The following is a 24,525-nucleotide window of genomic DNA, read 5'->3' as shown; positions in this document are numbered from 1 at the left end:
GTTTAATTAGGGTTGGAGCTAAACTCTTCAGGACACCGGCCCTCCAGGACCGAGTTTGGGCAGCCCTGCTCTAAACACTGTTGTTGTCTTCTTCAGGGGTTACAGTGGTGCTTACTGAAGGAGGAGGAAGTGGTTCCTCGTATTCTGGCGATGGAAGGTCGACGGGGTCGTCTCAAGAATCTTGACGCTCTGGGTAATCGTGCCGCTGACTCCGCTCGCTCTCGCCGGAAAGCCAGAGCGCCTGACGAGGGTGAAGCCGATGCTCTCAGCACCTCTGAGGCCAAACTACTGCGCAGACTGGAGGCCCAGGGTACCGCTGACACAAACCAAGAAACAGATGCACTCATTTTCTCTTTTAATTTAGCAAACGTGTGAAACTTAAACCTTGCAAATTGAAATTAAGATTTTAGAATGTTTTAAAAGATTTCATTCACCCAAAATGAAAATTCTTTCTTTCGTAGGTTATCATGTCTGAAAGCAAGCACAAGTAATGGAGTTCATCACTTAAACAGGCATTGATGTTCCATACAGAGCACAAAAAATACAAACCATCACAAAAATTGTTTTTAGACAAAGTTTTTTCTTAATTTGATAAAAATGGAAGAGTGCAGAAACATAACACCTCTTACACCTCAACACATATAAAATAAAAAATGGCAGACATTTAGGCCAAAGTGCATGGGCAATGATAAAAATCCTTGTCATTTTATCTGTGAGTTTCTTCCCAAAAATAAAATTTTTTTTTTTTTTTTTTTTTTTTTTGAAGAATCTACACATAAGAAGTAGGGATGTAATTATTCACTCAATTCATACCGATTTCATAATACAATTTTCTCACTATTTTTCTAACAATATTTTCACATTTCTTTGTGAAACTGAAATGTCACATAACAAAGCTAAACTGGAATTTGAAAACAAATCCCAAAACAAATAAATCTCTTCATATAACAAACTAAGGCTTAGCCTGTGCTCTTTCCATTCAGTTAGAGGCAACCACTGCATTTTAATCATGATTCAAACAAAGATTCTGCGTACATGCAGCATGAGCAGTTTTTTATTTAATTTAGATTGTATAATTTCGAAATTTAAAGCAAAAACAGAATGGTCTGACTTTAGGATTGTAAAATGATGCTACATAAAACATATCTGAACGAAACAAAAACAGCAGACGAGCTGAATGAGACGCAGATTCACTCTCTGCCAGCAGGTGGTGCTTATGGAACAGCAGATACAGTGTTTCCTGGGTTACCGCTGTAAACAAAGCAGCTGCTCTTATGAACACTACTTTAATATGCATTGTTCAGAGGCAAGATGAAAAGAAAAGACCATATGGACTTTTCTGAAGACAGTCCGTTCCCCTCAGAGATACATTCATATAAACTCCCACCCCCAATTAAATTGTAGTTTGTTTAACATCTCAACCGACTTAAATTGTCACATATTTTAATCGATTTTCAACCGGCTCGGGGTGCATCGTTACAACCCTAATTCATTTGTTCTCTATACAATTTTTCTGTAGGTCTTAAAAAGTCTTAATTTGCTCTTTCACAAATTAAGAGGTCTTAAATCCGGAGCAGAAAGTCTTAAATTCGTAAAGTCATGGTGTTAAATGTTGCATGCACTGCAAAAATATAATAAAAATAACTGAATAATTAAAAAATATAACTGAATATCTTTGTAAGTATTTTTATTTTGTTTTCCAATACAAATATCTAAACATCCTTAAATTTACTTGAGATTCAAAATGAAATTATGAAGTCTTGCTTTTTGACTAATTGAATAAAATTAAGAGAGTTTATGCTTGAAACAAGACCAAATATCTGTGAATTGTGAATGAGCTTGTTTACCCTTTGAATCTAGTTGATTTTTCTGAGCCCAGATATTTGTCCTTTTTTTATTATTATAAATGAACTTCATTTTGATAAATTTCTCAGAAAACAAGACGACTTGTATGTCATTTTTGCATCTTGATTTAAGAAATTTTAGACATTTGCACTGGAAAACAAGACAAAAATACTGAGGAAGAACGTCACTTTTGTGCAGTGTGATCAGAAGGTACAGTAAAAGTTATTTCCATTTTCTAGTTAAGCTATTTAAAAAAAGTGCTTCTAATTCAAATCATTGTGTTTCTCCTTAGATATTTGCATATTGTGTTCCCTTCAGTTTATTCTTTAAATTTTCTTTAATTGGTCTTGAAAAGGTCTTAAAAAGTCTTAAATGTACTTAAAAAGTCTTAAGACGTGCAGAAACCCTGTCTATAGCTGGACTTGTATAGCATTGCTGTATATTAACTGAGCTCTAAAGCTCTCGTGTCTCTGGCAGAAATGGCGCGGCAGGCGGCTCAGATGAAGCTGAGGCGTAAGCTGGAGAAGCAGGCGCTGGCACAAGCGGCCAAAGAGGCCAGGAGACAGCAAGGTGAGCTGGAGCTTTATTTAGTTTCTAGTTTCTACTACACTTGATAAACCCACTCACCTTTTCCTGTGGACTTTTAGCAATCATGGCAGCAGAAGAACGGCGGAAACACAAGGAACAAATGAAGATTCTGAAACAGCAGGTCAGAAACATCCACGTTTTCTCATGATGTTTCCTGTCCACTTATTGTTTGTGTTTGTGTTTGTGCATGCATTGTTGCTTTTGACACTTCAGATCAGCCTTTACCTTCAGGGGATGATGCATAAGATACTTGTTGAAAATCCAGACCGCAGCTCATTCTCTCTCATTCCCGCTTCTTAAACAGGAGAAGTTCAAGAGAATCCAGCAGGTCCGTTTGGAGAAGGAACTCCGTGCTCGGCAGATTTTGGAGGTAAAAAGCTTATATATAGTGTAACATATAATACAAATGTAAATTATCTACTACAAATAATAGTTTAATTTAAAAAAATTACTATTATTGTGAAGTGTGCGAATTTTTGGAGGTGCTTATAAATATGTATAAATATTTAAAAATATATTTAAAAATGGCTTATAAAGAGTACAAATAAATACTTATATATACAAATAAATACAAATATATATTTTCTGCATGCAAAACTAATATTTTAATTAAAAATTAATTGAAATCGAGCAGAAAATGATGGAAAAGCTGCCGGCTTTGGGAAATTTTACAGGTACTTTTTTATAAATATTGAAAAATATATTTTTAAGTTTATATGCAGTAAAATTAAATACATGAAATGTATTTAATAATAAAATTAATTTTAAATTAATAATAGTAAATATCAATTTATTTTTATTTTGAAATGTGGGAAATTTTGGTGCTACCTATATATACATTTTTATAAAGCTTATATACAGTAGGGGTGGGTGATATGACCAAAATCTTATATCACGATATGAGTAATTTTATATCACGGTAACAATATATATTATTTTTGCTTTAAATAAGGTCATTATGATATCAAACATTTTGATACCATAGAAATGTTATAATTTTTGTCACCAGTGTCAATATCACAAAGAAACTAATATTAGCCTAAATAATAATAATAAAAAATCTCACTGAAGACAAGTAAACAGTCAGCGATTCAAAAAGAATAATAGACTAATTACTAGCAATAGCACAAAAAACTACAGTAGAACAGATAAATAAGAAATGCTAATTAATTGTATAAAGTAATTAAATGTATAAAAACACTGCATATTCTTCACTGTGTAAATTAAATATATATTTCTTCTTATTAAAGCTACAAAAGTGATTTAGTCAAGAGCAGTGAGAGATTTTCTCTCTTTTGTTGTTTGATGAACATGAATGACAGACACTGCTGTCACTTTAAGAGCTGCCCAGATCCAATGTTACACGTGTGTTTTCTTTCTCAGCTGTTTGCTAAATTACTGTGTTTACGAGGATACTTGCAAAGACGGGCATTTTGACACGTATAAGTGTGTGTATTTAACCGTTCAAAGCCTATAAAGCGGCAAAAAAACAACAACAAAAAACGAAATTGATCGGAAATTGATGGAAAAGCTGCCAGCTTTGTGTGGGAAATTTTACAGGTACTTATAAGCAGATATAAATATTTAAAAATATCTTTTTAAAAGGGTTATATGGAGTAAACCTAAAAACTTTCATGTACTAATAATATAAATCAGTATAGTATAAATTTAAAATAATAGTAAATAGAAATTTGGAAATATGTAAATATGAAGTTGGAAATTTTGAAGGTATTTATATACACATTTTTATGAAGCTTATATACAGTACAAATACATACTTGAAAATAGTATAAATATAATACAAATATAATTATATACATGCAACTAATAGTTTAATTAAAAAAATGAAATTGAGCAGAAATTGGTGAAAAAGCTGCCAGCTTTGTCATCAGTTTAATAACTTCACTATTATTTTGAATTGTGGGAAATTTTATAACTACTTAGGAATATATATACATTTTTACAAAGCTTATATACAGTACAATTAAATACATGAAAATAGTATAAATGTAATACAAATATAAATGATCTACATGCAAAATGAATTAAATTTAAATTTAATTTAAATTTTAATTGTAATGGATCGGAAAGTGCCAGCATTGTCATCGGTTCTGATGAATTCACTATTAATTTGAACTAGGGGAAACAGTATTAATAAAAATGAGATGTGTCTGGCTCTGAACTTTTGACTGGTAATGTGTATAAAATATAAAGACACCCATGTCACAACAGGAATGACACAGTTTTGTCTCCAGTCAAAGACAGTCACACTGAAATGAAACATATATTCCTCTTTAAGCATCCATATTAATATTTAACATGTAAAGACAAACAGGTAGCATTATGATCATATTTCGAATTGGCACAGTCACTTAATCAACCCTAACTGCTTTCAACACAACGACTAATTGCAATAATTTAGATGTGAATTTAATTTATTCTTTCAGAGTTTAAAGCACTTTTATTGCGCTGCTTGTGTTTTCCCATTTTAATTGACTGGAATAAAGATGACTGAAGCACATGCTTATAATATTAATCAGCCATTCCTTCCTAGAATAGGTTTAACAGTCTACTTCAGAGAGTTTTTTAAAAATCTGTTATCTAGTAATGAATATGAATTTAGGCTGGTTGGTGACATTAAAATATACCCTGATTATTTTTTTTTTGTATTGCATTTTAAATCTACTTCTCTACAATGACTGTTTGGTTTGAACGATGTTTCCTCTGATTTCAGTAGAACAATATATAAATATGGATTGTCTATCAAATATCATTAGAAGGCTGTTAAATATTGAGATATAAGTTTGCTTATTGCATCTTTAATTCATACTGTACTACGCATTCAAACATTTACTGGTCAAGTTAAATAACTTACGTCAAATATTTTATGTTATATTAATATATTAATTTATATAACTTCTGTCAAATATGTTTTTTTGTTTTCTCACAGGCTAAAAGAAAAAAGAAAGAAGAGGCTGCAAATGCTAAAATACTAGAAGCTGAAAAGCGAATAAAGGTTTGTTGTTTTTTTTTTTAGCAATTGATGCATTTATTGATTTACTGAATTATTTACTGCGAGCAGTTTATCTCAATATCTGATTCAACGTCTCTCCTTACTATGTATTACATATATGAACTCAATAAGAGTAAAGTTAGACATTAGGTTACATGGGACAAAAATACACCATGTGAGTGATTTGATTTTACAGATAACAGCAATAATTGTTACAATTGAGCTATATTTCAAGTTAAACGATTCGGGTGAAATATTGTATGACACATTGTGTGTTTTATATGGTTAGAAACATTATAGGATGCAAAAAAAATATGCCTTAATAAAAAAATTCAGAAACTGGACTAGTGCACATTTTTATAACCATTTGGATGTGTTTCTGTGAGAGATTGAGTCTGTGGCGATAAAACCCAGGCATTTCAATATACCACGGAAATAAATGGAGAAAATCCTATCTGTTTATGACATCCCTCCATCTGCATCTCTTTCTCTCTCCCATCTCAGTAATGGAAATAAGGGAATATTTGCATGTTTTAATTTATTTATATCTCCGTCTGAAGGAGAAGGAGCTGCGCAGACAGCAGGCCATCATCCTGAAGCACCAGGTATAAACAGACGTCTTCAGATCTCCTTCACAAACAGTATTTCACTGAATAATGCCTCAAATCTCTGCTGCTTTTATTCTTTTATGTGATTAATTTAAAGGAATAGTTTAGCCAAAAATTAATTCTGTCATTATTATTGTAAGAATTCTCTCTTTTTTTGGCTCAGCTATTGCTCTAAATGTATTGTGGGTAATCAGTCTACTGGGGAGTTGCTCAATAAGGTTGTATGCATTGATTTATTTACTTATTTTTGTTCTTGCCTTTGCCAACTCTCGCAGGAGTTGGAGAGACATAGACTAGATATGGTATGGGTATGTTTACTTTTCATCATCTAACACATTGTGAAAAGCTTGTGATTCGGGTGTTTTGCTCCGTGTTGCACGTGCAACTGACTGCTTTGACTGCGCTTGCATTCCTCCTGCATGACGCCCCGCATCTGCTTTCATCTGCCTGCCGAAGGAGAGACAAATGAGCTCTTTTCTGAAACTTAGTGAGCTGCCTATGTAGGAAGCATTTTTAGGCATCATAAACACGGTCCTGAAAAGCATATTTCTTTTAAGATATCTTCTGGCCAAATTCAAAGACAACATCACATTTATTGTTTACAGAGTAGGCAATCCCATAATGCATTGCTAGAAGAATGCATTGCAAAATCCATTAAAGATGGCAGACAAAAAGAGAGAAATTATCGTATTTTATAGGTAAATTATGAATGTAATTCATGCAGCATTGTTGTTTTAGCATTTACATACTATTTTAGTATTTATTGATATTTTGAATTGGCTGATATCTTGAATTTTTAAATATTCTTTATATTTTTATTTTATATTTTAATATTTTCAAAAAAAATTTGTTTTAATTTTATTCTTAGTCATTTTATGTGCATTTGTCATTTTTATAATTTTTGAATTTTATTTAATATTTCAATGTTCATTTAATATTTTACTATTTATTATTTTAGTTAATTTTAGTACTTAAACTTATTTATTTCAGTTAGTTGCCAAAGCAACATTTCCAATTTTTAAGTTTTCATCCAATATTTATGCTAAATTTTATTTAATGTTTTATATACTGCATGTATGTATGTATATATATATATATATATATATATATGTGTGTGTGTAATTCTTGATTCTTTCATAAAACCACTAAAACCATTATATTTTTTATTTTTTTTTATGGTTTTAATTAACATTAACAAGACTGCATACAGTACTGAAAAGTATTTATGTAAGTTATAAAGTTCAATTCAATTAATTTTACCTGACGTTTGTGTTTTAATTGCTATTTGTGTTTTTATTGATATTTTATAAGCAAATTAGGGAGCCATCAGGACTTGTCATATGAAGGACTTGATTGTGATGTAGAGGGTTTAATTTCAGTTAGCGTGCTCCCTTAAAAGGCAGCTCACTGTTTTGGAACAGAGCCGTAATCTCTATATCTGTTAACAGACATCAGTTACAATATTTCCATCTGTCTTGGTGGAAACTGGATTGTGTGTGTTCACGCAGCTTCATATCATCAAGCCTCCAACTCAATATCATGATAACATTCATTCTGATTCTAGCTTGTTTTTCATTTGCGTGGCCTCTTGTGTTTGTGATATTTAGGAACATCCAGCCCCTGAAGCGTATGTGTTGTTTTAGATTTAAAACAGACAATGAAATAATTTCCTAAAGCTTGCCACTCAGCAGCTGAAAACCGTTTCCATTTGGATCAGTTTTTCATTTGTAAATGTTTTAAAGTCTGTTGTATCTTGTTTAAATATTGATATAATGTACTGAGGGCATTTGGAGATTTCCGTGGACTCGTTCATGTCTCTCTCCCTGTCTGTCCTGCACTAAAGCCCTCAAGCTGCCTGTAGAAACATAACACCTGGAATAACTCGTGCTTCATAAAGATGTTTAGGAAGTGGCGACTCCGCTGGTTAACAGATCTGTTGTAGTGCTGCAGACTCTCAGCTCTCAACCTGCTGAAGCTTCACTAAATCTTCACGCTTCTGCCACGATTACATTATTCAGTAAACAACACGCCTGTCGCAATTGTGTTCTTTCTTTTATTCTGTCTGTCTTTTGTTTGTTTCTCATTTACTTTCTTTCATTCTTTGTTCTGTTTCATTGTTTTAAGTTTCTCTTGTTTTTCTTTTGATGTTTTGTTTGTTTTGTTTGATGTTTTGTTAACACATTTGTTGTGTTCTTTAGATCTTTTGCTCTTTCCTTATTTTATTGGTCTTTGTTTTTCCTATTTGTTCTGTCTTTTCTGTTTAATTTCTTTATTTTTCTTTCATTTGTTCTTTAATTTTTTTTATTATTTTGTTTATTTTTCTTTTTTTCTTGTTTTGTTCACTCAGTTTTTCTTTCATTATTTTTGTTAATTCTTTCTTTCTTCCTTCCTTCCGTCTTGTATTTGCTTTCTCTTTTATTTCTGTTTTATTTTTGTGTTCTTTTAACGTTGTTAAAATTTAATTCTTTTGTTTTCTTTATTTGTTTTTGCTCACTTCGTTTTTTTACTTCCATTTTTTTCTTGCTTTCATTCTGTTTTATTTTTTAATTCATGTTCGTTAATTTGTTCATTTGTTCTCTTCTTTTGTTTGTTCTTTCATTCTTTCCTGTATAGTTTTGTTTCTTTAGTTTATTCTGTTCTTTCTCTGATGTCTGTGTGTTTGTTGTTGTAGGAGCGGGAGAGACGTCGGCAGCATGTGATGTTGATGAAGGCGATAGAGGCCAGGAAGAAAGCTGAGGCATGTTATACAGCTCCTTTTATCGTTTCATCATTCTCTTTTCCTCCTTTCATCTCCTCTTATTCTCTCTCGCCTCATCTCTCCTTTAGTGTCTCTCTTCCCTCTGATCCTTCTTCCGCTCAATCATATAGACTGTGAATGAGTAGATCAGTCTTATTGGCACACAAGGTTTGTCAAATCTTCTTAAATGTTTCTGCAGGAGAAAGAGCGACTGAAACTGGAGAAACGAGATGAGAAACGACTGAACAAGGAGCGCAATTGGCACACAAGGTTTGTCAAATCTTCTTAAATGTTTCTGCAGGACAAAGAGCGACTGAAACTGGAGAAACGAGATGAGAAACGACTGAACAAGGAGCGCAGACTGGAGCTCAGACGGCTGGAGCTGGAGATGGCCAAAGAGTTGAACAAACCCAATGAAGACATGTGTCTGTCTGACCACAAGGTGAATCACAGCAGCCACTGAATCCTTTTTTATACACAACCAAATATAAAGATTAAGTGCAGAATTTCTGCGCAATTAGTGGCACCAAACAAAGTCAATCGGACTAATGGTTTTCCTGTACACTACCTGCTAAAAGTTTTGAATAATTATTATTATAATTTTATGTCTGCTGAATTTATTTGCTAAAAAATAAAGTAAAAATTGTAAAATTGTGAAACATAATTACAATTTAAAATAACTGTTTTCTGTGTGAATATATGTTAAAATGTCACATGATCTTCAGAAATCATTCTAATATGCTGATTTGCTGCTCAAGAAACATTTATGATTATTATCAATGTTGAAAACAGTTGTGCTTCATATTTTTGTGGAAATTGTAGTACCCTACTATTCAAGTTTTTTTTAAGCAGAAATTAGTACTTTTGCTCAGCAAGGATGTATTAAATTAATTAAAAGTGGCAGTAAAGACATTTATAATGTTACAAAAGATTTCTATTTTAAGCAGCAAAAACGTTTTCAACATTGATAATAATAAGAACCATTATAAATAATTTAGCATCAATAATAATTAATCAATTCAAATCAGATCAACTTCAATCAGCATATTAGAATGATTTCTGAAGGATATCACGAGTAATGATGCTGAAAATTCAGCTTTGCGTCTCATAAATAAATTACGTTTTACAATATATTCACATAGAAAACAGTTATTTTAAATCGTAATAATATTTCACAATATTACAGTTTTTACTGTATTTTTCAATCCAATCAATGCAGTCTTGGTGAGCAGAAGAGACTTATTTTAAAAACATTTTAAAAATCTTAATTATTCCAGACTTTTGACCGGTAGTGTATATGACAATCAGATATTCCAAAAATCCCCCTAGCAACCGCCTAGTAACATAAGAACCACCTAGATGTACTAGAAACCATCCAGAACACCATAGCAACCACATACATATACTAGGCACACAACTGTCCAATAATAAACTGCTCTTCTGTGTCTCTCTCTCCATGTGCAGCCTCTGCCGGCGCTGTCAAGGATAGCGGGTCTGCTGTTGCCGGGAGGATGTTTCTCAGACTGTCTAATGGTCATGCAGTTCCTGCGCTGTTTTGGAAAGGTCCTGGGGTTTGACCTCAGCGCTGACGTCCCGTCACTCGGTGTGCTGCAGGCAGGGCTGCTGAATGTGGGTGACAGCATGGGCTTCATCCAGGACCTGCTGGTGCGCATGCTGTCTGCTGCTGTTTGTGACCCAGGACTCCCTGCAGGACACAGGGTGAGACCTGAGCAATCACATGCGTAGATTTACAGAAACTGATCATTACTAACTGATCAGCTGTTAGTATTATTATTATTGTTAGTCACCTTTTTCAATCATTAATCAGCAAGTTGTCAATATACATGATTCTATCTCATATTATGTCAATTTATTTATTTATTTTCTCATTTGAATGTCATAAAATCAGCGCAGAGTCTGTCTGATCCTAGAGTATTCCCTCGTGGGCAGTTCCTGCTGCTCTACTTTAAGCTCAGTATCTCCCATGAAGAGCAAGAATTCAGTTCAGCCCCTCAGCAGATGCTCTGCACTAATCTCACATGCGTTCACAGTCTTAATAAAAAGCCATTTGCCCGCCTGAAGAAACTCCGAAATTAAACGACTTAACCATGCCTTTCAATTACCATGATTATTCAAATCTCTTTGAGCATTTTAACTCGTGGCCTTTGTCACAATGAGTTCCTCATTGGATCGCTCTGTTCTTTTGTTTGGATGTTTTGAACACTTCAGGCTAAGACTGCTCTCGGAGACCATGTGACTAACCTCGGCCTGAACAGGGACAATGTGTCCGAGGTGCTGCAGATCTATATGGAAGCTCACTGTGGACAGACTGAACTAGCGCCTCTGGCTGAAAGCTTAAAGACCAAAGCTTTCCAGGCCCACACGCCGTCTCAAAAAGCCTCTATACTGGCCTTCCTGGTCAATGAGCTGTCCTGCAGCAAGAGTGTGGTCAGGTGCGCTCATCTCACTTCATTAGCTCTGCATGCTTATGATGGAACTGGAGTGGAAAACTGATGCTGCACTAGAGAATGGACCAGGCAAAATGTCCATATAAGCTGTGCAATGGCAGAAAAAAATATATACTTTAAAGGGCACAGTTTATGCATTTTTTTTTTTTGACCATTCCTTTAGTATGTAGTATAGCTGTTTGTGCATGTAATTGATCTGCAAAGTTAAAAAGTCGACACTTACCTGAAACACCTAGTTTGTAGTTCAAGTTTAAGGTCATTTTATTCATATAGCACATTTACAACAGCCACTAGGCTGACCAAAGTGCTTACCAGAGGAGCAAGATTAGAGGAGAATATAACATATACAAAAAATACATAAAATATAACATACATAAAAACAGGCCAGACAGCACAACATAGTTAAGAATGACCATATAGCAGGAGGACCAAAACAAAATTTTAAACTCAATTCAATATACAAGTGAAAACAAATAAAGTTTGTAGTCCTGCCATTATTTCAGTGACTTACATACATCATGTTACACATTTGCTAAGTACAAGCCAACACCATGTAAACATCAAATTAACTGGAACATGAATTTACATTGGGATGTAAAAACCAAATGGGACTTTGCCTCCTTTTTCAGAAATCCACTCTACTCCACTGGTGTGTGTATATTTGTGCGTGTGTACATAAAGTAAAACCAGCCCAGCATTAGGCCGTGCTGTGTAATCACTGAGCAGAGTGAATGGAAGTCGAGATGATGGAGAATGCTCATTACTGATGACCCGGGGGAGATGTCTGGCTGCTGTTTAGGGGTACAGTCGCCAAGTGCGCAACACAGGACAAGATAATGTGTGTGTGTGTGTGTGTGTGTGTGTGTGTGTGTGTGTTCACACATAGTATGTTATTAGAATTATTATATTACTAAAAAGATAAATATGAATAAATATAAAAATAGAAATAATATTATTTAAATAAAATAATTACAATATTATCAAATTTTATATATATATATATATATATATATATGCATACTGTAACTACCTGTGATATAAAATTACAACTTATATTTTAAGATTTTCGTCATACCACCTATCTCTAAATGTGCTTATAAATATCAGTGTGTTTCATGCACAAGATTTCAATTTTATTTGTCATCTTTGCACAGTGAGATCGACAAAAACATCGACAATATGACTAACCTGCGACGAGACAAGTGGGTGATTGAGGGGAACCTGCGGAAGTAAGACACTTGTTTATGCCATCACATAAACACACATATTTCCTTACTGATCTTCCCTAATAATGTAAAACACGAATGAAATTTCACATAGTGGTCACTAGTCTTCCTGTGGTCCATAATACACAGTTCCCAATTTTTTAATATGACATATAAAGATATACTATTGCAATCATATTTCATTCACCCTGCATTTGAATATTAGGAAATTATTCATAAAACAATGTCATTTTACTGCTGCAGCATTTCATTTACTCAGAATAAAAAGCACTGTTATAATGCTATATCTAGTTATAATGTGATTATGATGTTCTGTTCAGCTAGATTGTAATGCATCATGTTCTTTTGGCCGTTGTTGTTCTTCAGACTGAGAAGCATCTATGCTAAGAGGACGGGAAAGCGGGAGAGCAGCGTTGGAGGAGAGGAGGCTCAGTTCGCTGTGAACAGCCGTAAACGCAAGCGCAAAGGAGGAGAGAGTGACGAAGATGATGAGGAAGACGATGACAGCGATGAACAGGGAGAGGAGGATGAGGATGAAGACGATTTTGGTGGGAAGAAAGGGAAGAAAGCCGAGGCGTGTGAAGATGAGGTAGAGTGTTTTCATTTTGATTTTGATCATTTTTTTCTTTGGTGAAAGAAATACATAAATGAAGAAGAAAGCCAAAATATTAAATGCCATGGATGAATGTTTACGGAGTAATCCACTATTTTGTATTTTGTATTTTACAATGGTCACCTGAGATTTGGAGCCAAATTACAGGGTAGGAGAAATGACCTCAGAAAGATGGCAGCATCATTATGTTATTTTTACACAGAGATTGGTGGGTCTATTAGTAAAATCTGTAGACTTTAGCAATACTTGTTGCATTAAATGCCAATGGGGACAGTTCAAAAATGGGAAAAAGCACTTTTTTCCTAAAGTTTGCATGTCTTTATATCAAAAAATATTAAAGATATCTTAATATCCTTTTAGATTTTGGTTCTTGACAACATTTTCATTTTCATTTTTATGGCCTTACATGGTTCATTCCCAGATATATGGAGATTTTGATGCGGCTTTGTGTGCAGATTGTTGAATTTTAACCCATTTTCAATGGTCGAAAAACAAATGTGGTCACTTTGCATATTGGTAATACTTATCTATTTATCTTTCTTCAGAAAAAATATGAACAAAATCAAAAATTGTATCTGGGGAAGTTTCTGAAATTTGGTCGATTTGATACGTAATGACCCAAATGTATGTGTTCGAAATGTGTTTATCTGATGTTAGATGTTCAGGAGGAGTCATTTTTTGCAGTTTAGTTTTAGTAGTGATCTCTTTTTTGCACTGAGAAGGAGGTTTTGAGCTCTAAAAGTTTCTCAAAGGTGATGTTTTAGCAGCGTGTCAGCTGTTCTTGGTCTTGTTTTGCAGGACGAAGGTGATCAAATCACAAGCACTGAAGAGCTGGAGAGACAGATCGAGAAGCTCAGCAAGGTAAATGAATATCAGGATGTGAATCTCACCACATGTTTTTTGTTGAGTATCATTTGATACTTCAGGCTTTTATGGCTCGTATGATATAGTGAGAATATGGAGGAAGAACACCTCAGTTTTATTCAGAGGCCCAAACTGAGCAAAAATAGCAATTTGGTGCAGATGCTGATATTTATATGGCCAAAAAATAAGCCGAAATTCTGATGCTTGTAATGTAAATCAATGAGATCTTTATAACAGTATTAGCAGACTAAATGATACAAACATCAGTCGTCACTCTATATCTCCCCATAATGTCTTAGTAAGATGAGATTTCAAGTTTTATGAACAAAACATATAATGCAATGCAATACAATGATGATTGAGAGATTAACAAAAACATTCCTCAAAAGCCTGATGATCATATTTGAGACATTTTCTCAGTATTAGCAGACTAAATGATACAAACATCAGTCGTCACTCTATATCTCCCCATAATGTCTTAGTAAGATGAGATTTCAAGTTTTATGAACAAAACATATAATGCAATGCAATACAATGATGATTGAGAGATGAACAAAAACATTCCTCAAAAGCCTGATGATCATATTTGAGACATTTTCTAAAAAAAAAAAGATTTATGGATAATTAAGTAAACCTAAGCTGCTTCAGTCCAGTAATTGTTCATCGTGAAATATTACTAACGATAATACAGTTATTCCTACATTTACTTCATAAAAATCTGCAAAAATGTCACTGTAAAAAGACACGTGGAGCACGAGCTGAAGGTGGACGTTTGTACAATTACACTAAAAGACCTTTTACTCACTACAAATGTCTAAACTATCAATCAGACGACAGAAGGCATGTAGTAGATTGTGTGCAACAGGTTTTTCATGATGTTTTGATCATGATGATGCCTTAGAAATTTGCTTTAGAGGGTTACATGTCTGTATGTGAATAAATCTGAATGACAGTCAGTCCTTTTCTTTATGATTGGATATTATTACACCAGCCTAAAATGCACAACCACCTGAGACCTGCAATAAATGCATAAGAGATATAGAACAAAAAATCTTGATATTGTATGTCATCCGTAGAGGATATCAGGAATTAGTTAAGAAAATGAAGGCAAGGCACCACAGGCAAAATCTCTTTAAATTCATTAAAAACAAACGTCCTCTATAGAGGACAAAAATTAATAGCTGGGTCCCAGGAGGATAACATGCCTATACTTGCTGTAACTAAATGTGTGCTGAAATGACTTGACCGCTTGCATATTTCCAAATATTTTTAGTAAAGAGAGGTGAAATAGAATACATCTGTCTGATTGATTCTCTTCCAGCAGCAGACTCAGATCCGTCGGAAGCTGTTCGAGGCCTCTCATTCCCTGCGCTCCGTGATGTTCGGTCAGGACCGTTATAAACGGCGCTACTGGGTTCTGCCGCAGTGTGGCGGGATCTTTGTGCAGGGACTGGAGAGCGGAGAGGGTGAGAGAATGAGACTGAATGAGATCATGGTGTGAAGACAGGAAACAACAGAAACCGAGTGGAATCTTTTAAACCGAAACAGAAAAGGATTGTTTTACAGAATTAGTTGAGAAAAATGTAATTCTTTGATTATTTACTCACTCTCATGTCGTTCCAAATCCTGGAGAATTGCCTATAAAATCTGTACAAGACTTTTTAAACCTTTTTAAGCTTTCAGACAATACTGTCAAGCCAACATTCAGAGTGTCTTGTATGGAAGCAAAACAACTGTTTCCAACTCTGAAGAAAAAATTAAACAAGTTAATTGCCACTTTTTATCTCACAATTCAATTTTTTTCTCATAATTGCAAGTTTATATCCTGCAGTTCTGAGAAAAAAAGGTAGAATTGGGAGATAGATATACATTCGTAATTGCAAGTTATAAAGTATTTATATGAACTTTATAAAGACTTTATAACTCAGAACTGCAAGTTTATATCATGCAATTCTGAGGAAAAAAAGTCTGAATTGTGAGACGAGTCGCAATTACCTTGTTTTATTTTTTATTCAGTGGCAGAAATGAACTTCCATAGTCTTGACCAGGTTATTATAGTTAACTTAAATAATAATAATAAGAAGAAGAAGAAGAAATGATCATTTTTGTTCAGTGCAATTTGTTTTGATTGTTTTTTTTATTGTTTATATATAGGGCTGCATGTATAAAGGGCTTGTTGTTGTTTCAGCTCTTAATGATAAACTGAATATTATATAAATATATTACTGTTGTAAGTTACACTTGTCCTGTAAAAAAAATGAATATTTCATAATTATATTTATATATAATTTGTAATATACTATATATTAAATAATATTATATATGATATAATTTTATATGTAATTTATATATAAAATATAATACTTTTTTAAGTTGCAGTACTAATATATGTGACCCTGGAGCACAAAAGCAGTGTTAAGTCGCTGGGGTATATTTGTAGCAATAGCCAAAAATACATTGTATGGGTCAAAATTATTGATTTTTCTTTTATGCCAAAAATCATTAGGATATTAAGTAAAGATCATGTTCCATGAAGATATTTTGTAAATGTCCTACTGTAAATATATCAAAACTTAATTTTTGATTAGTAATATGCATTGCTAAGAACTTCATTTGGACAACTTTAAAGATGATTTTCTCAATATTTAGATTTTTTTGCACCATCAGATTCCAGATATTCAAATAGTTGTATCTCGACCAAATATTGTCCTATCATAACAAACCATACATCAATGGAAAGATTATTTATTCAGCTTTCAGATGATATATAAAAAAAACTTGACCCTTATGACTGGTTTTGTGGTCCAGGGTCACATTTATATATTTTACATTTTTCACTTTCAAACATTCAAATCCTAAAACCTTTATTTTGGCGGAATATTGGTGAAATTCTGTAAACTTCTATTCACAGAAATGTTGCAAATTATGCAAACTTGTAAATAAAGTGAATCTAGTGTACATTGCATTCCCAAAACGCATATACTTAATTAAATTGCAGCCTTTGATTTGATATTCTCACTAAGCTGAATTGCGATTTTGGTTTTATTTCGATTAATTGTGCAGCTACATTTATTAATTTATTATGAGATTCGGTTTAACTATTCGCTTTTCATCATCTCATGAACCCCCATTTGTGAAACCCAGCGTAGACCTTATATATTTAGCTCTTTCTGTATTTGTGTTTTTTGACTAACAGTTCCTTTGTGTTTGCAGATGAGGTCCGGCGTGCCCATGATAGATCTGCCCTTCTGTGTTTGGTCCAGTGGAAATTTGAGTCCAGACATGATGTTCTCTGGGGTTTCCATGGCTCAGATTCTCAGTGGTGTTCACCCATCCTTGGAGGGCAGTGGAAACCTGAACGACAGTAAGAGCGATTCCCCAGAGTCTCCAGCGGAGAAACCCCTCTCCACACCCTCACCTGTGATCGAGGTGCATAAAAACCAGGATTACCCATCACCTCAACCTATTCCTGAAGGTAAGGCTGGGAGATAACACATCTTGAGAGTCTTAAGAGGTTTATTTTATTATTACTGTTATTTTTTTAGTACAGCCGTCTGATTCATTTCTTTGAATCAGTTCAAAGTTCCATTCGACTGAGTCGAGTCAATGTTCTGATTCAAGGATTAATTTAAGTCCTCACTTAAAAATCGTCATGAGATGTTCAAAGACTCAGTGTGGCGTTTTCATATTAAAAGGTTTTATTTAAAATATATTTAGGTGAATATTGTAAACATGATTATATTATATATTTTTTTATGTTTTTGAAAGAAGTCTCTTCTGATCACCAAGGCTGCATTTATTTGATCAAAAATACAGTAAATACAGTAAAAATTGTGAAATAATATTACAATTTACAATAACTGTTTTCTATGTGAATATATTTTAAAATGTAATTTATTGCTGTGATCAAAACTGAATTTTACTCAGTGTCACATGATCCTTCAGAAATCATTCTAAAGAACTTTTTCTTCTTATTATTATTATTATTGTTCATAACAACAACAACAATAATAATAATAATAACAATAAACCGTTTTTGCTACTTTTTATGGAAACCATGATTTTTTTTTTCAGGATTATTTGATGAAAAAAGTTCAAAAGAACAGCATTTTTTGTTTTAAATAGAAATCTTTTGTAACATTATAAATGTCTTTACTGTCACTTCTGATCAATTTAATGCATCCTTGAACAAAAAGTATTAATTTATAATTGGAATGGTAGTATATTATAAATTAATATACCGGTATAATTAATATAATGCTTTAATAAAGAATATATACTGTATATATATATATATATATATGAGCAGAAGAGACTTTGAAAAATCTTCTTTAAAAATCTTACTGGTCCCAAACTTTTGAACGGTAGTGTAATATACAGTATGTGTGTGAATCAATGAAAAAAAGATAACTAGATTTTACTATATTTTATTTAATACATTTAAACAATTTAAATCTACTTTATTCCAATGACTGTTTGATTAAAATGATGGTTACTTTAATTGAAATCATCGTTTTAATCTATTGAACAATGAAAAATATGAAGTTGTATATATTTTCCAACCTGACCCAACAAACCTGTTTTTTTGTGCTGTGTTTATGTGTTGTAGAGATGTTGACTGGCTGGTGGAAGGTGACGGACATCGAGGAGTTACGATCCATAGAGAAAGCGTGCCATTGCCGAGGGATCCGAGAGAAACAGCTGCAGAAACAGCTGCAGAAACACATGGATTACATCGGGCAGGTCTGCAGCAGGAACAGAGATGGTAGGTGCTCGTTGTGTCTCTAAACCCTGTTGAAATGCTTCGAGTGCAGCGCTCTCAGCTTGCGCTCTGTGTCCAGTCTCTGTGATCGACGTCTCTGAGCTGGAGGAGAATCAGGTCTCTGAGGACACTGTCCAGAGCTGGTGTGTGGAAGAACAGGCCATGGACATGGACATCGGTGTCCTGCAGCAGGTCAAGGAACTGGAGCACAAAGTCTCCTCATCCAGTCTGCAGGTTAAGGTAGGAAATCTGGATTTTGATGAACATTTTGGCCACCGTTTGCGCCTATGAGAGTGTTCGTGTTTTAGTTGAACTTTTTTATTGATGCTTTTCAACAAGAGAGATTAAATCAACATTTTATGTTAACAGACATGTTAACAGAAATATCAAGATTGGATCAGACAGAAGTATTTCTTACTCTTTGAAACAGTCACAAAATACAATTAGGTATGTTTGCACCAAGCTAAAAAAAAAAGAAATATTAAATATATATATGAAACTGAAACTAATTTAATTAAAATAATTCCACTGTAATAATTATGAAAAAGTTAAATGCAATAAAAAATTTAGTTGTTTGTTTGTATATTATTATTATAATTATCATTAATAATAATAATTGTAATTATTTAATTTTAACAATTTTGCCTGTGCGCATAAGTAGTTCTTGTTTGTTCATTATTATTATTATTATTATTATTATTTACTAGCATCATTATTATTATTAACAATAATAATAGTTGTTATTAATATTAGGAATAATAATTATTTTAATTATTTATTTAAAAAAATTTTATTTAATTTTTAGAATTAATTTATATACATGTATTTGTATGTATATGTGTATAAGGTATACAATTAAATTACAATTATTATTATTAATAATAATTAATTATAAATAAATGAATATTTTATTATATTTAACTTTTTTTTTTAATTATTCAATTGAAATTATTATTTTATTTTGTGCTCTACTCTTTGTGTGTATGTGTGTGTGTGTGTGTGTGTGTGTATAGATATGCTAATAAATAATAATAATAAATAAGTACATATATACATAAAATACACCAATAATTGAGACAATACTGAGAAGGATAAAAATTTATTTTTACATATAGAATCACAACCAACTAGCAGGAAAATAGTTTTTCATGTTCTCTCTGTTTATTAATACATTTTCAAGTATGATTGGGTTGCCAAATACTATAAAAAAAATTTGCATTTAAGAACATTGTGTTAATGTTTCAACATTGTCTCTAATTTGAAGTGCAGTAAATAAAAGCATATGAAAAGCATGCTTGTTTGAAAGGGCTGGATGCATCCAGTGCCGGAGTCACAGAGTGAAGACCTGGTGTATTACGAGCATTAATTATTCAATTGAAATTATTATTTTATTTTGTGCTCTACTCTTTGTGTGTATGTGTGTGTGTGTGTGTGTGTGTGTATAGATATGCTAATAAATAATAATAATAAATAAGTACATATATACATAAAATACACCAATAATTGAGACAATACTGAGAAGGATAAAAATTTATTTTTACATATAGAATCACAACCAACTAGCAGGAAAATAGTTTTTCATGTTCTCTCTGTTTATTAATACATTTTCAAGTATGATTGGGTTGCCAAATACTATAAAAAATTTTTGCATTTAAGAACATTGTGAATCATTTTTTTTTATATTTGAATAAACTATAACAGGCCATGCATCCAGTGAGAGTAATTGGGAGGGAAGGCTTTTTCCAGTTTGTTAGTATAAACCCTTTAGCAACATCAGCATTAACATTAAGTCCAAATAATGCCACTAGGGGGCATGGTTTAATATGAAAGAGAAAAATATCAGAAATTGACATGAAAAAGCCAGAAAGTATGACACAGAGGTGCTGGATCTTGTTAACATAGTACAAGTAAGGTCAAGATCCAGGTTAAGAGCGTTAATTTTTCAACATTGTCTCTAATTTGAAGTGCAGTAAATAAAAGCATATGAAAAGCATGCTTGTTTGAAAGGGCTGGATGCATCCAGTGCCGCAGTCACAGAGTGAAGACCTGGTGTATTACGAGCACAAACCTGTCATGGAGAACTGCGAAGACAGGAGTGACTGTGGCATCTTGCGTCGAGCAAACAACCCTCTGGATATAGCAGTGACGCGTCTGGCAGAGCTGGAGAGGAACATTGAGCGAAGGTACCTGAAGACCCCTTTAAGCAGCACCATTCAGATCAGACTGGATAACGTGGGAACGGTCTCAGTACCGGCCCCTGCGCCATCACCTGCTAAAGCTGATGGTGACGGGTAGGTCATCCAGATTCACACGCTCCTCAAGCCCGTCTGCCGCTCTTCATGCTTCACTTTGGCTGTGTGCATCTGTGGGTTTATGGCTGTGGCTTCCGTCTCCCATTTACACTGCAACCTACACCATTTCTGAGTTGTGAAGCATGAGCATACATCTACAATAACCACAGCCTCATTATATCCTGTCATCTGCCTTCCTCAAGCAAGTACTTCTTGAAAAGACTTCCACAAAAAGGGTACTAAATAGAGCCTGAAAATCTTACAAATAAAACAACAATAAACAAATACATGTAATAATAATATATTTTTAAAAACAATAATTTAATTTAATTGGAATAATTGTATTAAATGTAAATAAAATTTAAATAATTTGATTTTTGTTTATTACTATTATTTGTATTGTTATATATATTGTTGTTGTTTGTTATAATAGTATTATTATTAATAATCATTAATAATTAATCACAAATATTAATAATAATAATTGAATTTAATTAGAATAATTGAGTACATTTAAATATAACTTAAATTATGTAGTTATTTATTATTGTCATTATTATTATAATTATTGTTTTTAATAATAATTGTTGCTGTTGTTATTAATTATAATATACTATATAAGTATTATGTATTTATTTATTTTTAACAAATGGTCAGCGAAAAGAGGTGTGATATATTTCTAAATAAACGTAAAAATTTAAATCTATAAAGGCAAGAATTATTTAGCCTAAATTAATCCACCATTCAGTACGAGGTAGATAGTTTTGGGACCAAGTGTTGTTTTATTTAGTTACTTATCATCTTATCCCATAAAATAGAAATAATATTTGATAATATTATATAAATAATTGTATAAATATTATTATATAATTTATATTAAATAAAAGAGTTTACAGACTAACATCTGATACTTCTCAAAAAAGAAAAACAATATTATTTATAATTATTATTACTATAGAGGTCAGAGTTCTGAGTAATAATAATAATAAAAATGATAATAATAATAGTAACAAAGTTAAAAATTTAGCCTATATTAAGCCATCACTCAGTAGGGAATACATAGTTTTGTGACTAAATGTTGGCTTGTAGTTACTGATCAAATTATATTTCCCATATAATATTATATAGATAATATTTGATAAATAATTATATAAATATTATTGCATAAATTATAGTAAATAAAAGGTTTTACATACCAATATCCAAAAATTGTTTGAAAAATATTGAAAAAATTAATTGTGCCTCTTAATGCTTTTTAAACAGTAACGATGGACACTATTTGTGGAAAATGGCAAAACACAGTTGAGTCTGATTGCTCTCTGATTGCTCATTCAGCTTGTGCACTGTGGTTATATCAGAATGAATGTGGGTTATTGATCATTTTATGTTTTTACTGAAATACGCTCATATCCAGGCTCCTAAATTAACATGCACCAAATCAGAATAAAAGCTGCCATTGACTTGCTTACAAATTAATTTGTAAGAACTTTAGGAAGATTTGAAAGAATCTAATCATCACTGATGCAAGGAAAAATGCTAAATAATTGAATTGTCTTCAGGACAAATATACAGATATTTTTGCATCGTATTATTTTTATTTAATAAAAAATTGCAAATGCAAAATACAGTTTCATGGGCAGTAAGAAATATTTATGACCTGTAAATGCATTAAATGCCCTCACAATTGACCCTTAGCAAAGACCCACCCCCCTTAGTTACTGTTGCTACGTCCGACAAGCCATCATGTTCTCACACAGTGAAAAATACATTGTGGAGCAAAGAGGACACTGACAACGCACAGACAGACAAGACAGAGCAGGTTACTTCTGGTATGAAACAAAGTCTCAGCTTTCAAATTTTGTCATTTTTTAAAGAAATTCAAACAATAAATAGTGTTTTGTGGCTCTTTAATGTGTCGTGACCGATCGCTGTAGCTCCTCAGTTCAAGCGGCACGTGAACTGATCATCTCTTCCTCTTTACTAGTTACAGCACAAAATAAACATGAATGAACATATCGGGTATCTTGTTTCAACCGCGGAAAGACGTCAATACACACCGTTTTTCAAATTCAACTCCACCGACGTTAATCTACTCTCCTGTCTGGTTTGTTTGTCGGACAAAATGGCAGATTCAGCGTTACGATTGGTCAGATCGCCTGTCAATCAAACTCTCTGCGAAGGGTCAATTGGCAGGGGTGGCAAAAAGTTAATTTCAGACCCTGGTCATATTTATTATGAAATAATTTTTTAAATTTTATTTCATTTAATTTAATTTCACTAGTGTGCTGTACTTTAATATCTGTGTGTGTGGCAGGGCTGAGGAAGATCTGGCTCCAGGATTGAAACAGTGGCGTAAAGCTCTCGGCGAGGTGCGCAGTGCCAGTCAGCTCTCTCTATGCATACAGCAGCTGCACAAGTCCATCGCCTGGGAGAAATCCATCATGAAAGTGGTGAGTGTGCTGTGAGTCCAGCGTAAATACTGCTGCAGTTGTGATGGGAATTGATTTGCTGGGTTTTCAGGTTGATTGTGTGTTATAGTTCAGATCTATGTGGTGGTTTATAGATCTTAGTTTCTTATTCTCTGGCAGTCAGTGTTGGGAAGGTTACTTTGGAAATGTAATAGCTTACAGGTTACCAGTTACAAGTAGTGTAACTATTTCAATTATTTAATTAAAGTAATGTAACTGATTACATTTGATTACTTTTCTACATTTCTAATGAATGTTTTTTAAACCAGGCAGGGTTATCCTTACAGTAGTGCTCAACAATGATTACTCTCAGACTTTCAATTTTAACCTTACAGTAGTCTGAGACTTTCAAAATCCTTCATCGTTTGAATTAAGATTATATAATAATTGAATTTTAAAGCACGGCCACCACAAAATCAGACTTTAGCACCTCTTTTTACTTTGAGATCATTCTGAGGTTAAATACTGATCATAACAAGATCATAACAACAAATCATAACAAGAAATAGTTTAATAGCTATGATACTGTTTTTGAATTCAAATCTTTGCATAGCTATGACAGGAAAGACAAGCATCTAACAATGCCTTCGAAAAAAAAAAAAACAGTTCATCTTAAAAAATAAAGCATATGCATAAACCCAAATAGGAAATAAAACGGTTATCAAATAAGCATGTGTCCTATTCTACTCCTGAAACATTGATGTGTCATATTTTAGAGCAGTCAATGCAATTTATGAAAGAAATCAATCAAATCTGTGTGTGTGAAAATATTCAGATGTAACCCTTAACATTTTCTTAAGTAACTAATTTAATTACACATTTTTTTCTCAGTAACTGTAATGGATTACACTTACATTTATTTTGTAATTTAAATTACCTATTATAAAACGGATAGTTGCGGTCCTTGATTCTGATTGGCTGAGCCGCTTTCGAAGCTGTTGTAAATTACTCTACAAACATACAGCTTTGTTTACTTCTGTGTGTTGCTCGGCAACCACCAGGCACTACATTGTTTGGTGGAAGAATACTGTTTTTATTTATA

At 32.9% G+C, this 24,525-nt stretch overlaps 1 protein-coding gene across 1 annotated transcript in view; it reads left to right on the top strand.

Moving 5' to 3' along the window:
- baz2bb (bromodomain adjacent to zinc finger domain, 2Bb) overlaps positions 1-24,525 on the top strand; it is a 33,918-nt gene that overhangs the window by 1,317 nt on the left and 8,076 nt on the right. Inside the window, exons 3-22 of the mRNA XM_016541417.1 lie at positions 97-310; positions 2,323-2,415; positions 2,493-2,554; positions 2,738-2,803; positions 5,384-5,449; positions 6,007-6,051; positions 6,330-6,356; positions 8,726-8,791; positions 9,093-9,233; positions 10,256-10,510; positions 11,021-11,244; positions 12,414-12,488; positions 12,852-13,074; positions 13,897-13,959; positions 15,284-15,457; positions 17,176-17,437; positions 18,572-18,727; positions 18,804-18,964; positions 20,732-21,015; positions 23,330-23,465. Of these exons, the coding sequence (XP_016396903.1) occupies positions 97-310; positions 2,323-2,415; positions 2,493-2,554; positions 2,738-2,803; positions 5,384-5,449; positions 6,007-6,051; positions 6,330-6,356; positions 8,726-8,791; positions 9,093-9,233; positions 10,256-10,510; positions 11,021-11,244; positions 12,414-12,488; positions 12,852-13,074; positions 13,897-13,959; positions 15,284-15,457; positions 17,176-17,437; positions 18,572-18,727; positions 18,804-18,964; positions 20,732-21,015; positions 23,330-23,465 (2,793 nt within the window). The remainder of the gene's footprint in view (positions 1-96; positions 311-2,322; positions 2,416-2,492; positions 2,555-2,737; positions 2,804-5,383; positions 5,450-6,006; positions 6,052-6,329; positions 6,357-8,725; positions 8,792-9,092; positions 9,234-10,255; positions 10,511-11,020; positions 11,245-12,413; positions 12,489-12,851; positions 13,075-13,896; positions 13,960-15,283; positions 15,458-17,175; positions 17,438-18,571; positions 18,728-18,803; positions 18,965-20,731; positions 21,016-23,329; positions 23,466-24,525) is intronic.

This window comes from Sinocyclocheilus rhinocerous, unplaced genomic scaffold (assembly GCF_001515625.1).
Source record: "Sinocyclocheilus rhinocerous isolate Xijiao unplaced genomic scaffold, SAMN03320098_v1.1 scaffold818, whole genome shotgun sequence".
NCBI lineage: Eukaryota > Metazoa > Chordata > Actinopteri > Cypriniformes > Cyprinidae > Sinocyclocheilus > Sinocyclocheilus rhinocerous.
Note: the sequence above shows the minus strand (reverse complement) of the source record. Positions and strands in the feature narration are given on the sequence as shown.